This window comes from Miniopterus schreibersii (genome assembly GCF_964146895.1).
Source record: "Miniopterus schreibersii genome assembly, chromosome: 12".
Lineage (NCBI taxonomy): Eukaryota > Metazoa > Chordata > Mammalia > Chiroptera > Miniopteridae > Miniopterus > Miniopterus schreibersii.
Genome location: NC_138112.1, coordinates 11624656 through 11637149, shown reverse-complemented (window position 1 = coordinate 11637149; position 12494 = coordinate 11624656). Strand labels below are relative to the sequence as shown.

Genomic DNA, 12494 nt, shown 5'->3' with positions numbered 1-12494 from the left:
TTATCTAAACAAGTTAATAATTTACCAGATACTTATTAGTATTGGTTCCCTCCTGGCTTATTCCATTTATGTGAATATTTATTGTCATAATGATTACATCTTTCAGAAAACAAGTTATTAGTATAAAAATTACTATTATAAATTACTATTGCTATACCAAAAATGAATATTAAAAAGCAGCAGTTTTCATGTTAAAATACATAGAAATTTGCTGTAGTTCTTTAACGGAGTGTTTTATAAAAGTATAAAACTATATAAAAGGTGCTATGTTAATGAATTTTCTGTTTTCTAGATTCTTAAGCCAGACCGACAGCAAACATTAGAAATCGTGCAAGTGAGCGTTGACCATCAGTTACCTTTGAATCAGATACAGCAGATTCTAGTGCAAAGAATCAGGGCCCCAAAGTAGTTGTTGAACCTCATCTTAATTTACCTATGTTGAGAATAAGTTACAATGTTAATATAGTCTAAACTCAGTGAAAAATAAACTAACTTCATTTCATCTTTTGTAGCATACACGTAGAGTCAGGTATTTACTGAAACAGAACTCGAAAACCAATCACTAAAAAAGAAAACCAGGAATCTTAATATAAAAACACTAACTGAATATTTTAAATTACATAAAAAGTATAGGTCATGGTATATGAAAATTTTACTTAAATAATCAGATAAATAGAAAAAGGGAAAGTAGAATTTACAAACATGCATAACACAAAAATATAAAATGTTATTTCCTTTTTGCCACAGAAATTTAAATTGAAAAATTCAGAAGTTGATTTAAAATTCTATTATCAGTCTCTTGAGGATCAAGACTGGTCAGAGCCTGAAGTTTAAAACAATGTACAGATTTAAGGATTAGCTTTCAGGGTGGTTACCACATCTTCTGGTTTTGAGTCCCATGGGAACAATGCACTTGCCCTAGCATTTTGCTTCTAGGCAAGGCAATGATTAAGAGGGATTAATGATCATATAGCACTGTCTTGAATTTTATCAGTTCCAGATCTCCATACACTTCACCAACACCTATCATTATCCTTAATTTATGTGGATAAAACAGACTAGGTGAGGGAGCAGATATAAACCAAACAAGATGAAATCCACTCGAGTTGGCCTTCGCAGTACGAAGACCCAGGATGGCATGCTCCCTGTGGTTTTAGCAAACTACCTTTATTCTGATTAGGAGGAGAGAAATCCCCAGAAGTTCTGCACGGCAACTAAAGAGTTAGGGAAGTCAGGTTATCAGAGGGCACGGGAAGTTATTTAGTCTAGATAAATTATTGAAAGAACCGCAGTGACAAGCCCTTAGAAGCTCTGCCTTGTCATTTCCTAAGGGTTCGGTAAATGAGCCCACAAAGAAGCCTGCGAATCTCGGGGTGTCAGATCTGACCTGGCAGCAGTTTGGGGACTAGGTCAAGGCTACCACTTGATACTTAGGGGACTAAAATGCCCCACATGGAATGGAGAAAATAGAAAACTGTAGTGTGGAAAATAGGAAAAAGCAGTTGCTGAGAGAGCTGCAATAGGGATGTCAGTCCCATGAAGGGGGCGTCTACTTATCGCCCCTGCTCAGTTACGTTCTTTCCTAAGCAGACATTCTGTGGCCACTTTCTGTCCCCTCAGGTCTCCTGGCCCCAGTCCTTGACTTGATTAAAATTCAGATCTTAAGAATTCAGCCAATTCCTACAAACCACCTCAAAGGAATTCCTAGGAGTACAAGTGTTGTTTGGTTTACTAGGAATTCAGCTCCTCACCTATAATCTCAACAAGCACTTCAGACATGTGCCTCCCTGGCTCCACTGTGGATATAAGAGGATGTCCTTATAAAAATTCACTTATCTTTGAAAGAATAAAACCAAAACACCCAAACCCCAAACCCCCTAAATGTTGATGAGTCAAAAAGGGGGATAATATTTACTCCATTGCCATCACCCCTACATTTCATTTAATGCCATGATACGAGGAGTGGGCCAGAGGAGGCCATACAGAGTTTTGCAGTTGTACTGGGTAACTAATATATTTTGTATGTGTCTGGGATATTAGGGTTGTAAATCAAAATGAAAGGTGTTAAAAAAAAAAGTCGGGGAAAGTAGAGCAGAAAGTCAAAATTGAACAGTGAATTAGAGACTAAATTGGGTTTTGGAGAGGAAGGCTAAGAATATATATATATACAGAGGAAGAAAATAGCAGATATTCCCTCAAAACAGGAACTTATTGCTACGGAATTCAGGAAACATATATATATATATGTTTAAACATATTTAAATATATATATGTGTGTGTGTATATATAGAGGCTCGAGGTGGGAGGGGGGGAATTTGGGTTCCTTCAGAGCATGTTCTGCCCTAGGTATTTTTTTTAATCTGTCCTTCCCATGGACACACACACTTACACTTTATTTCCATCACAAGCTTTGGGAGAAAAGGTTTTGAAAAGCCTCACAGTTCTGACTCTTTGTCATTTTCATCCAGGTAGTATTCATCATCTGTGGTTGTGTCTGTGTCGCAGTCTGAGTCCACGGGGTCCTCTTCATAGATATTCAGTGGTGCCTTTGGAGATAAGCCATCTTCTGGCATCTGGTTGCTAGGAGAATCTGAGCTCGACGGCTCTGATGGGTTAGGAGGGTGAGTTACATCGTCTTTCAGGAAGCCAGGGTTCTTCAGAAAACTTGGTTTCCATAACCTTCCTTGTGTGAGTGACCTCTTGACATTCTCCAAGAAAGCCAACTGCTGTTCTTTCCCAAATATCCCATAGTCGATAGGTCTGAGTATCGATGTTGCTGACTTGGGACCCATTTCTGTCCTGTCCCTATGCAGAGCCCAACTTTCATTTTCATCACAGGAAGAAAGTTCAGAAGAAGATTTGAATCTCCTACCGTACTCACTGTTGTTAGCGAACTCATTCCCCAGGGTCAGTTGGCTCAGGGCATTGTCAATAGAAGTGCTTTCAGAAAAGTGGCGCCCCCTGGCTTTGGGAGGATGGCTTTTGCGTAGCAGATCGCCGTGCACGTTGATGCTTTTTAAACTCTTTGACCGATAGGGATACGGCTCAGGCTCCCACTCCTGAGGTGCAGCGCTCCTCTGTTGTTGCTGACAACTGGCCAGTGGGATGCTTGCTGCAGATTTCTCTGCAGGCTCCAGTGAAAGATGAGGGTTCAGCCTCCTCTGATGGTCGGGGAAATCAGCTTTCCTGAGGCTGGTGAATGTGGGGTGGGCCAGGGTTCCTGACTCCCTTTCCAAAATCTGAGCTACTGTTACATCTTTACAATTCTCATACTTTGGTGGTGATTCTGAGATATTTCTAAACTCATTCTGATGAGGCTGGGAAATGCTGTTAGATTTCTGATTGTTTGGGTGTGTAGAAGCTTCTCTGTTGGATATTATAGTAACCTGGAGAGGGTTCTCAGATTTCTTCCCATCCATTCCATCATCATTCAACCTGTTTTCATCTGTGGGTTCAGTGGACTCTGGAGTAGGTGCAGGAGACAGTGGGTTGCACTCTGGTGTGTCAAGAGAGAAACTCCTGAAGCCAGAGCTGTTCTCATTTTGGGGGAAGATAGTAGCTACATGTCTTCTGGGGCTTAAATCGTTAGCTGGAAATTTTCTGCTTGCTTTGGACATGGCAACCAATCTGTGTTTAACCAGAGACCTGTTTTTCCCTTTTTCTAGGTCATCCAAGCCGGTTTTATTTTTATTGCTTCCTGCAGGAAGTGAGAGCTGGTCCCATGCCAACCTCTGCATTTCCTCTTTCGCCTTGCCCTTCTTTGTCAGCTTGACCTCCTGACTTCTTTGAGGTGGTTCTCTGGGTTCAGGCTGCAAACTGTGGAACTCTCGTTCACCCGAACAGGTCTCCTCCTCAAGATGCAGTTTATGCAAAGCTGGAGTAAGAGCAAAAAGTTGGCTTTCTGAGTCAGCAAGTGCTTTATCAGTCTTTTTTTGGAAATCTGCCCCTCCGGCTCTCCTAGGTTGCCATCCATTCAAGCTGTCATCTTTCGCTAGGCCGTTGATGGCTTTCTGAAGACACTCTGTGCTTCCAGTAGCTGTGATGGCTCTACCACCACCTGCACACTCCCCAGAACTTCTTCTGGTTTGGGGGTTTCCAGTGTTCCCCTCTGAACGGGCTGAAGGACTAGAAGGACCGCTGTGAGCAGATTCAACGGAGGGCTGGCGATTCTCGGATTTCTCTTGTGTGGCTTCTCCCTCCTGAAGCACTGACGAAGCATGCAAGGTTTCACTCTGCAACTCTTTCCCTCTCTTTTTCCTGCTCTGTGAATCACCTAGGGGCATTTTAGCTAAGTCATCTGGGGAGATCTCCCCAGTTTTAGATTCTCCTTTACGAAGAGAAACACCTGCCTCAACAGAAGCCGTTTCTGAGGGCCCAGTACTTGGTGACTGTAGAACAGTCTCCTTTTCAGTGTTGTGAGAAAGACGGCTGCTGTTTTCCTGAGCAGAGCTGACCAGCACCTGTAGATCTTCAGGTGCAGATGTCCCCGATGGCTCTTGTACAGAATAATTCCGTTTCTCTTTTTCTAAAGCATCAGGGGATGTTTCAGTCCCCATTTTGGTCAATTCAGTAAGCGAGTCGATATTTTCCGTATACTTCTGGAGGAGGCTACAGAATTTTTTGCTGTGTTTCCTTGGCAGAGTGTAATACACTGACACTATCTCAAGACACTTGACATTCTCTTCGTCACCAGAAACAGAAAACATACTGGTAGTCTTAACTTTATGTAATGTTTTCCCACTTTTTCCCCCTGACATAGCTGAAGAAAAAGGTAAAGAGCCTTCATTTGAGGGGGAACGTGTGCCTGTCTCGGAGGCAGCCGTTGGACCATCGTTTTCAGCGCATTCTTGAAAGTGCTCCTTTTGGTGGTGTCTTTTGGCTAAGGAACTGTCCCTAACAGATGAGTCACTTTCCAGAGGGTTAATGGTTCTCTCCCAGGGTCTCCGTGTTACAGCAGAAGCATCCACGTCTGAGACCAAGCATTCTTCTCTTTCATCGCTTCCGAGGGAGGCATGCGGTACCCCCGAAGGACACGACACAGCCCTCTTGACGAGGAACGGAAGGGGTCCTTTTCTGATGAACGCCGATCTAGCGTTTGTCATGTCTGTCACCCTCAGGGTGGCTTCAGGTGTTACTGAGGCTGAGTTTGAAGCGACTTTGGAACAGCTGCTTCCCGACTCAGAGGCGGGGCTGAGTCTGTTGGACGGGCCCTTCCCTCTTGGGCCTTCCCCATGACTCTCAGTGTGGGGTGGAAGAGGCTCCTTCCTAAATGAAGGAGCCGGCGCCTTACTTTCTGACGTCCTGCTGTCAAGGAGAAGACTGGCTGCTTCTCTTGGTAAGCCACCAGGCGTCGTGCGAAGCTCGGGAGCCTTGGGGTGGCTCTGGTTCAGCTGAGCAGTGCCACTGCTGCTACTTGTGGGCGTCGATTTGCCTTCTGTTCTGCTCAGCTTTTCAAGGTAGGAGATACGCCGTCTTACTTTTCCCTTCCCCTTTCCAGCCCTGAAAGCAGGATGTGAGTGGCGTTTGCCATCCACCGCTTCATGAGGTACCGGCACACAACTGGCATCACTGCTTTCATTTTCTGAGGGGCTCAAGGCAGACCGATTACTTTCATGCCTGCTATCGCTGTCTTTTTCTTCTTTTTCTCCCAGAGGTGGATCTTTGCCCCTAAGACTTTTCCTGGAGAACACCGTAGTAGGAGGAACCACCAGAGCACCAAGGAAAAACGTATTCGACGGTGAAGGCCCTGGTACGGCCCCGGTTGGCAGACCTGAAGAGTCCCACGGGATGCTGTGGCCAGCGGTCGGTTTGCTCCTGTTGGTGGAATGAGTTTTGGGACGCTCTTCTTCCCCGGTATGTAAAACAGGCTTTTCTGGAGACTGTGTGTTTTGGTTACCAGTAGGGTCAGCGCTCCAGTGGCTGTTTTCAGTAGTGCTTGAAATAGCTTCATTACTTACTGTAAATTCCTGGTGACAGCCTTCGCTCGGGCTGGGGAACGGTGATGGTGTTCTGCCCTCGTGAATGAGAGGAAAGGAAGTTGCTGGGCCAAGTTTTCCGTTTTCAGTGTAACTCTTATCTTTTCTTGGTTCACTGGCCTTATCTCTTGGTGATAGATGAATTTTGGAGATCTCTTTCCTGGAAAGGACTCTGGGTGACTTTTTGGAACTTATTGTGGTAGATGCATTAAAAACAGATCTGTTGGTCTTGGCTGAGTCTTGGGGGAGGGGACTTTGAAAATCAGCTAAAGGGTTAGAGGTTACTGTCTCTGAAATAGGTTGGGGCGTTTCACTTGTCGTGTTTGTCTGGTCCATCTTGTTTAGTTGTTTGTCTTTTTCCAAAATAGATCCATTCAAGTCTCGCTCGTCACTCACTTTTGTGACCAAGATAATGGGTTGGCTTTGAGTAAGAGGTGGAGAAGCAACTGGATCGCTGTTGGTCACGGTGACGTCCGTGTAGCTTCTTACTGGAAGAGAGGCAGGCTTAATTTTCTGCCAAGGGACTGGGGGACTCTGAGAGCTGGGACCCTGACGATTCCCATTGTCATCAGGAATCTGAGGGAAGGGACTTCTGAATGAGGAAGCTGGAGTCTGAGCAGTTCCAAATGAGTAAGGTTCTTTGTGCAAACGCACTTCTAGAGGAGAACTGTCCTGCTGACGTTCTAACCCACCGGATTTGATGTGATAGTTTGGACTAGCCATGGAGCCAATATCTGGTGTGCCAAAATGAGTCATCTGGTTCCCATGGCCTTGTGACACCTCCATGTTCTCCAGTGTGGATGTCTGAGGATCACACTGCCAGGGAGGTGGCTTTTCTTGGTCTCTGGAAATATTTGTTCTGTAACGAGGCGAAGACGGTCCACAGTGTTGAGAAGAAACACCATGGCCAGGACCAGCGGATGTACTATTTGCTTCAGCAGGAGTCATCTCAAAGTCTCTGTCAGAGGAAGTGAATGGTTTCCTGCTTTGATGAAAACCCAACCAAGAAGAATGTCCTTCCTGTTGGCCCCCAAAAGGACTTTGTCCAAATCTCTGTTCCCTGCTTCGTCCAAAGGTATTGCTAAAGAAAGACCTAGCAAATGGGTTGTCTTGGTGGTAGAATGGCATGTTCTCTGAGTTCTCAAGTGGGTCAGGACTCACTGCGCTATCCATGGGGGAATTTAAACTTACATTTTGGTAAATACTCTGTGAATGATAAAATTCATATCTCCTATTCTCCTGAAAACACCTGGGATACGTATTCTGGTCAGCAGGGTCAGTTTCCATGGGTGATGGTGCCCTCAGGAACTCTTCCTGGTTCGGCCTTTCTCTAGAAGAATCTGATCTATTCCATATGATGGATGATAAAGGAGTTCTCTTTGGGCTCTGCTGGTGGCTTGGTGGTATAAACCCACTCTTACTCTGACTTGTGGCTGGAAAATGTATGCTTCTTGCAGTGAAACACCCTGTAGCAGGTGAGGCTAATCGTTGCCTGCTGTCAAAACACAGAGAAGCACTACCAAAAGTGTTCTTTTGGGCATAACCTTCTTTTAAGACTCTGGGCTCCCTTGTCCTGTACATATCATAAATAGTCCTTGTTCTAGGAGTAAAGGTTCTAAAAGCTTCTCTAGGAGCTCCTGGTCTTAGGATGTCATAGATAGACATATTAGAAGTTTCACTGGAGCGATTTTTGTGCCTTCCTGTGGTATTACCATGTCTGTAAAAAGGACTGAGCTGTGTTCTTGATGCATAGTTGAGAGGTGTTCTTGCATTCACGGAGCTTGAAGACTGTTCCTGAGCCAGCGTGCTATCCAAGTCATCTAAAACTGAAAAAAAACAAACGATGAGTGATTTTCTTTGTATAACATTTTATTTTCTTTTTATTAATTAATTAATTTTTTAATATATCTTTATTGATTTCAGAGAGAGGAAAGGAGAGGGAGAGAGAGACAGAAACATCAATGATGAGAGAGTCATTGATCAAGCCCGCAACCCAGGCATGTGCCCTGACCGGGAATCAAACCCTGATCGCCTGGATCCTAGGTTGACGCTCAACCACAGAGCCACGCCCAGCCGGGCTATTTTATTTTTAAATAATAAGTTTTAATTGATTTCAGAGAGAGGAAGGGAGAGGGAGAAAGAGAGAGATAGAAACATCAATGATGAGAGTCATTGATCAGCTGCCTCCTGCACACCCCCAACTGGGGATTCAGCCCGCAACCTGGCATGTGCCCTGACCAGGAATCGAACTGTGATCTCCTGGTTCACGGGTCGACTCTCAACCACTGAGCCACGCCAGCCAGGCTGTATAACATTTTATAGTCTTATAATAATTTGAGTTGAGGCCCCTCTTCAAGAAACATAATCATTTATAATTTTATATTTATCATATTATCATAGATGTGATGACATTAGTTTTGATTATGCTTCTATGATAGTCTGACTTTTACAAAGCTATAATGGAAGTTTCTTTTTCATACTTTTCAAACCATACTTTTTCAAAGTTAATCTTCCATAATGCCTTCAAGGATATAAAGGACATAAACCTACATTTTTTTCAAACGACAGATTTTAATTGCGGTTTCTTGTAGTACATCTTTTATGTCACTAAGTAGCTAAAGTATTTCCAACTATGTTTACCTCAGAGGATTGTAACAGAAATGAGAGTCTGTAGACATCTGATTTCTTAGTTCCACCATTAAGAAAACAGCATCACCACCAAAAGTTTAGCACCTAATTTATAAACATGCTTATTTGGATGGATTTGAGCAATACCTAAAATTTAAAGCTCTATATAATATTTTTAAATGATATGCGAATGGTAGATTGTTTTTCCTAGAAAAATTAAGACCGATTAACACTCCTTTATTTTATTAAAATTTTGATTGATTGGAGAGAGAAACATTGATTTTTGTTTGTTTGTTTCTTGTGTGTGTTTTTTCTTGTTAATCCTCACCTGAAGATGTTTTTCCCATTGCTTTTCAGAGAGAGAAGGGGGAGAGGGAGGGGAAGGGAGAGAGAGAGAAAAAAATATCAATGTGAGAGAGAGACATCAATTGGTTGCCTCCTGGACATGCCCTAATCGGGGGTGGGGAGCAAACCTGCAACTGAGGTACATGCCCTTAACCAGAAATCGAACCCACAACCCTTTGGTGCACAGGCCGACGCTCTAACCACTGAACCACACCGGCCAGGATGAAACACTGATTTTTGTTGTTCCACTTTCATAAGACCCATTAGCACTCCTTTAATACAGCCCTTTCTATGTGTCAGGCACAATTCTCAGCACTTAATTTATTAACTCATTAAATCCACACATAACCTTGTAAGATTGGTATTATTACCAGTCTCATTTAAAAGTGAGGAAACTGAGGCACAAAGAGGTGAAGTAAGTTGCTGAGGTCACACAGCTGGTACATGGGTCCAGGCAGGCTGTCTCCTGAGGCCACGCATGAGACCACAGTGCCACGCCAACCTCTGTGCCATAAACGTTCACGTTTCACTTTTTCTTTTAATGAAGTATAAAGATGATTTCACTATGAGCTCATAGTGTTACAAGGCTGTGAAGCTGCCACCGTCAAACGATATTTACTTTTCTCTTGGCAGCAAGGTCAGAGGATGGTGTCCGAGTTAGGGCCCAGGGACCTCCCTATACTACCAGGGACCTGGGCTAACCCAAGGCCCAGGGCTCATGCGTACTAGGTCCGCGGTCTCTGGGTGCTCAGACAAGTTACAGGATATTTTGGTTGGTATTTCTTTGAACTGTGTTTATTTCATCATATTTGACATCTTTTCCTCAATAAAAACCTGTTAGAATTTAAATAGGACCATAATCTCTTAAGGTTTTAAGCTTCCCTAAAGCCTACATTGCAGATATAATCTTACCATATTCATGTTACAATGAATATAAGTAGATTACATATTTATTGAAGAGATGTTCATCAAAGAAAATCAAATCTGACAGGACAAGTAAGTTAATGAGATTTTTGAAATTGCTATGACTTCTTGGTTTACGGAACTCTTTCATTCTGAGTTACATAAAATGGTGCATTCTCCTGGGTTATTTAAAATTTTTTTGTCATTAAAATATTTGGTTTTACCTCTTCAATGACAGGGAAAGTGAGGCATGTCAGCATCTGAGTGACTGTATATGGGATGTACTTGTGACATGTCAATTATATTAGGGCATGTGCTGAAGGGGTTTTGGGCATCTGTTCTGATTGTCCCTACCTTATATTATTTGTAAGTTGGTGCTATTAAGTTTGTTTAGCCAGTAGAAGAACTAATCTTTTTTTTTTTAAAAAAATATGTTTTTATTTCAGAGAGAGGGAGGAAGAAGGAGAGATAGAAACATCAATGATGAGACAGTCATTGATCGGCTGCCTCCTGCAGGCCCCCTACTGGGGATCGAGCCTGAAACCAGGGCCTGTCCCTGACCGGGAATCGAACCGTGACCTCCTGGTTCATAGGCTGACACTCAACCGCTGAGCCACACTGACCAGGCAGAAGAACTAATCTTGAGCATTAAGGATCTGTAACTAAGGAATTCTTCAGAGAATCATCATGTCAATGCTTTAATGAAAAAAAATTATCTCATCTCTGAAATCATTTATCCCATATATCCACAAACAAAATAACCAAGCAATGCCAAACTATCAGGTGGGGCAAAAACAAAACAACACACACACACGGAGCCAAATCTATGTAACGAGCAATATTAATCTGCCTTTAAAACTAATTATAATAAAATCTCTTTGCTGTTCTCCCTTTTGAGCTGTTCATAGTTTTCCTTTCCTGAAATAAAGTCTTCTGTTGACTACAAAAGCAATACGTGGTCATAACAGAGCATACAGGAAAAAATAACAGGAGAGGTAAAAATCACCTGGCAACCTCCCCAGAGGTAGCCACTCCTAACCTCCCCACGGCAGCGTTTTCAATTATTCAAAATCACTTAGAATCCCAAATTAGCAATGCTGTTTTACTGACCACTCTTGAGGTCTAAAAACTCCCATCCTGCTTCTCCTCTTTCAGTTCAGAGAGGCCACGTCATTTTTTTCACTTCATGTACAGCAGCTCCCCTCTATTAGCAAAACCTTTTTCTGAACCCAGATTTCCCTCTGGGTTTCTTTCCTCTGAAGCAAGTTCTCTGCAGGGAACCATCTCACCAAAAGGCCTCCCTGGGTTGCCGGTCCAGCTGGGTGCCTCTCACTGAGCACCTCACCCGTCCCAACCACAGGGCCAAGGAGATGCCCCTGCCTTTGCCAACGGAATTAATTTCCTCAAGGTGAAGCTGGTGAGTGACTTCTGAGTTCACTTTTCCAATGGCCAGGTTTACTTTGATACAGAATAACCTATGTAAAGGGGAGCTATGCTCGTATGAAAATCACATTCATGGGCCTGTCGTACTTTTGGAATCTGTTTCTTTATTGTTATCTATTGTACAAGGTTAATTATTTAACAACAATTAGATTGCATTTAGGTAGGTCCTAATCAGTAACAATAAAAGTTTATTAAGGACAGTAAACTTTATAGATATATTTCCTAAAGCTGTATTTCCTTTTCAACGGAGGTGAAATGTTAAACATTGTTACCATCCCATAGATTTATCAGCCTTCGTCTAAAAATATTTGCTTAGGTTATATTTAAATATGAGTCTTTAATATTTGTGTTAATAGAATATAACAGCATGCTTTTTAAGTAAGGTAAACAAGAGGACTTAAAAAATAAAATACAGAGCTCGGTATGTTTTGAGCATTTTCATACAAGCTGTAATTATTCTTTGCTTTAGTACCAGGAATTGCAAAGGCGATTAATGTGTAGACTTACCTCGGAAAAACTCACTGTCCAGCAGGGAAACATCCCACGGAGGCACAGCGCTTCCCTCCCTCATGCCGGCTGGCCTGGGGACAAATGCACCGCCAACTGGTTGATTTTCCAGAGGTGAGCTGTACAGTTTTACCTGCTAATTTTAAAATAGAAAATGCACTATTATTTCTGGACCTTCTGTAGTGAGAATACTCACATGTTCCCACAAAAATGTCCCAAGCTTAAAAGTACTAGTTCAAGGACTGCCATTAATTTTCCTAACATTTGTTTCTCAGCTTACAATGTTTTGTTGTTTCTGTCATTTTCAAATGATCACAGACTTCTCCGTACCTACATCAATTCTTCTTACTATGAGTCTTCAGGCAAGATATTGAGTTTTTTCTCTGCCAAAGAGTCCTACTTAAACAGCACTACACAAACCTTAGGGAGATTCCTCAAAAATAGCAAAGAAATTGCTCTCTTAAGTCGGGAGTGTTGTCTCCTTGGCCCCAATGGCTAGGATTTTAGATTTCTTAATGCTGCACCTATTCGATCAAGAGATGCTTAGCTGAAGCTTGTAGTGGACCTTCAGATTTTTTGGAGGAAAAAAACCCATATTTCTATCCACAGAGTTCGCACAGAATGGTGGAGCCTCCCAGACAGCCATAAGATGCTGATGAATAGTTCTGAAACAAAGGTGCTGGAAAGTATCAC

The 12494-nt window shown here is 42.7% G+C and overlaps 1 protein-coding gene across 4 annotated transcripts in view; it reads right to left on the bottom strand.

Moving 5' to 3' along the window:
• Window positions 1-2224: 2224 nt before the first annotated feature.
• The window catches only part of EXPH5 (exophilin 5), a 68424-nt gene continuing 58154 nt past the window's right edge, over window positions 2225-12494 (bottom strand). For 2 of the 4 annotated variants that reach the window (XM_081153337.1, XM_081153339.1), the window contains exons 5-7: window positions 11802-11937; window positions 8932-8952; window positions 2225-7801 (exon numbers count right to left, since the gene is read on the bottom strand). In XM_081153337.1, coding sequence (XP_081009463.1) covers window positions 2436-7801; window positions 8932-8952; window positions 11802-11937 — 5523 coding nt within the window. In that variant the 3' untranslated portion in view covers window positions 2225-2435. The remainder of the gene's footprint in view (window positions 7802-8931; window positions 8953-11801; window positions 11938-12494) is intronic. The other 2 variants (XM_081153338.1, XM_081153340.1) reach the window with 1 other exon arrangement.